Source organism: Nerophis lumbriciformis, linkage group LG09 (genome assembly GCF_033978685.3).
Source record: "Nerophis lumbriciformis linkage group LG09, RoL_Nlum_v2.1, whole genome shotgun sequence".
Taxonomy (NCBI): domain Eukaryota; kingdom Metazoa; phylum Chordata; class Actinopteri; order Syngnathiformes; family Syngnathidae; genus Nerophis; species Nerophis lumbriciformis.
This window is the reverse complement of record NC_084556.2, coordinates 52,367,501-52,370,000: the sequence shown is the minus strand read 5'-3', so window position 1 is coordinate 52,370,000 and position 2,500 is coordinate 52,367,501. Positions and strand designations below refer to the sequence as shown.

Below are 2,500 nucleotides of genomic sequence, written 5' to 3'. Positions count from 1 at the left end.
TCCTCATTATCACACTTATATAAGACTTTCAAAGTCATTTTGATAGTAGGCTAATATAGACACTTACATCATGTGTTGCCTTCATTATAACACTTATATAAGACTTTTAAAGTAATTTGATAGTAAGCTAATACAGTTAATATAGACACTTACATCATGTGTTGTCTTCATTATAACACTTATATAAGACTTTTAAAGTCATTTTGATAGTAGGCTAATATAGACACTTACATCATGTGTTGTCCTCATTATAACACTTATATAAGACATTTAAAGTCATTTTGATAGTAGGCTAATATAGACACTTACATCATGTGTTGTCCTCATTATCACACTTATATATGACTTTCAAAGTCATTTTGATAGTAGGCTAATATAGACACTTACATCATGTGTTGTCCTCATTATCACACTTATATAAGACTTTTAAAGTCATTTTGATAGTAGGCTAATATAGCTAATATAGACACTTACATCATGTGTTGCCTTCATTATAACACTTATATAAGACTTTTAAAGTCATTTTGATAGTAGGCTAATTTAGACACTTACATCATGTGTTGTCTTCATTATGACACTCATATAAGACTTTTAAAGTCATTTTGATAGTAGGCTAATATAGACACTTACATCATGTGTTGTCTTCATTATAATACTTATATAAGGCGTTTAATGATTTGCGGCTTTAGACAGATTTGTTTTTTGTATTTTTGGTCCAATATGGCTCTTTCAACATTTTGGGTTGCCCACCCCTGGTCTAACCCAATCGTCTCAAGTTGTACATAATGTCAACAATGTGTGCTTATATATGCTTATGTTTGCTGAAGTATTTTTTTTCACAGACCCAGAATTCCTGCCCATTTGGGTTCCTCTTGAAGTGGACACAGACCTAAGTGGGCACTCTCGACAAAAGAAGAACACTGTGGACCGGGGGGAAAGATAGCGAACTCTGAGAGACTAAACACTTTCTCACCTCCATGCATGGCATCCAGTCTTATCTTGATGTGGTTCTCGCCTGACAGAAGCACCTTCAGGGCAGCAAAGTCAAAGATGTTCCTCATCAGGTTAGCGTAGGACTCAATAGAGTCCACAATTTCCACTGAAAAATATCACACAAGACAATTACCTTTGTATTTTTTGTGTATAGATATATATACATAAATACATACATGCATACATGTAATAGGGATGTCAAAGTTAACGCAATAATAACATGTCCTGACTCCTTTTTGATCCTCGGTCCGTTCCGGAACGTGGGGAAACGCATAGCGAGCAGAAATGCACAAAGAAAAGGGTACGTTATGGAACTCCAAAGCCATGGATAGTTGTTCTCCCGACAAAATAAAAGCTCAGCAGAAACAAAAGACAGTAAAGAGGAAGTCTAAAGTAAAAAAAATGTCAATACCAAAACAATGAAAAATCTTCTAACATTACGATCATGTTGCGTCAAATATGTTTTGTAATGTAATCTGTGATACATCTACTAAATAAATGTTTTGTAGCAGATTGAAATAGTGTATATTCGTTAAACCAGGGGTGCTCACACTTTTTCTGCAGGCGAGCTACTTTTCAATTGATCAAGTCGTGGGGATCTACCTCATTCATATATATAATTTATATTTACTTATTTATGAAATATATGTTTTTGTTAACAAGTTAAAGGTGTTTAAAGATAATGCAAGCATGTCTAACACATATAGTTAATATTGTTAAGAAGTTAAAGGTGTTTAATGATAATACAAGTATGTTTAATACATATAGTTAATATTGTTAACAAGTTAAAGGTGTTTAAAGATAATGCAAGTATGTTTAATACATATAGTTAATATTGTTAATACATTAAAGGTGTTTAATGATAATACAAGTATGTTTAATACATATAGTTAATATTGTTAACAAGTTAAAGGTGTTTAAAGATAATGCAAGCATGTTTAACACATATAGTTAATTTTGTTAATACATTAAAGGTGTTTAATGATAATACAAGTATGTTTAATACATATAGTTAATATTGTTAATAAGTTAAAGGTGTTTAAAGCTAATGCAAGCATGTTTAACACATATACTTAATATTGTTAATAAATTAAAGGTGTTTAATGATAATACAAGCATGTTTAATACATATAGTTAATATTGTTAACAAGTTAAAGGTGTTTAAAGATAATACAAGCATGTTTAACACATATAGTTAATATTGTTAATACATTAAAGGTGTTTAATGATAATACAAGTATGTTTAATACATATAGTTAATATTGTTAACAAGTTAAAGGTGTTTAAAGATAATGCAAGCATGTTTAACACATATAGTTAATATTGTTAATAAATTAAAGGTGTTTAATGATAATACAAGCATGTTTAATACATATAGTTAATATTGTTAACAAGTTAAAGGTGTTTAAAGATAATGCAAGCATGTTCAACACATATAGTAAATATTGTTAACAAGTTAAAGGTGTTTAATGATAATACAAGAATGTTTAACACATATAGTTAATAT

At 29.8% G+C, this 2,500-nt stretch overlaps 1 protein-coding gene across 1 annotated transcript in view; it reads right to left on the bottom strand.

The window, feature by feature from the left end:
- Positions 1 to 2,500, bottom strand: part of LOC133607194 (phosphoglucomutase-1-like) — a 55,099-nt gene that overhangs the window by 26,206 nt on the left and 26,393 nt on the right. The window contains exon 4 of the mRNA XM_061961663.2: positions 974 to 1,099. Coding sequence (XP_061817647.1) covers positions 974 to 1,099 — 126 coding nt within the window. The remainder of the gene's footprint in view (positions 1 to 973; positions 1,100 to 2,500) is intronic.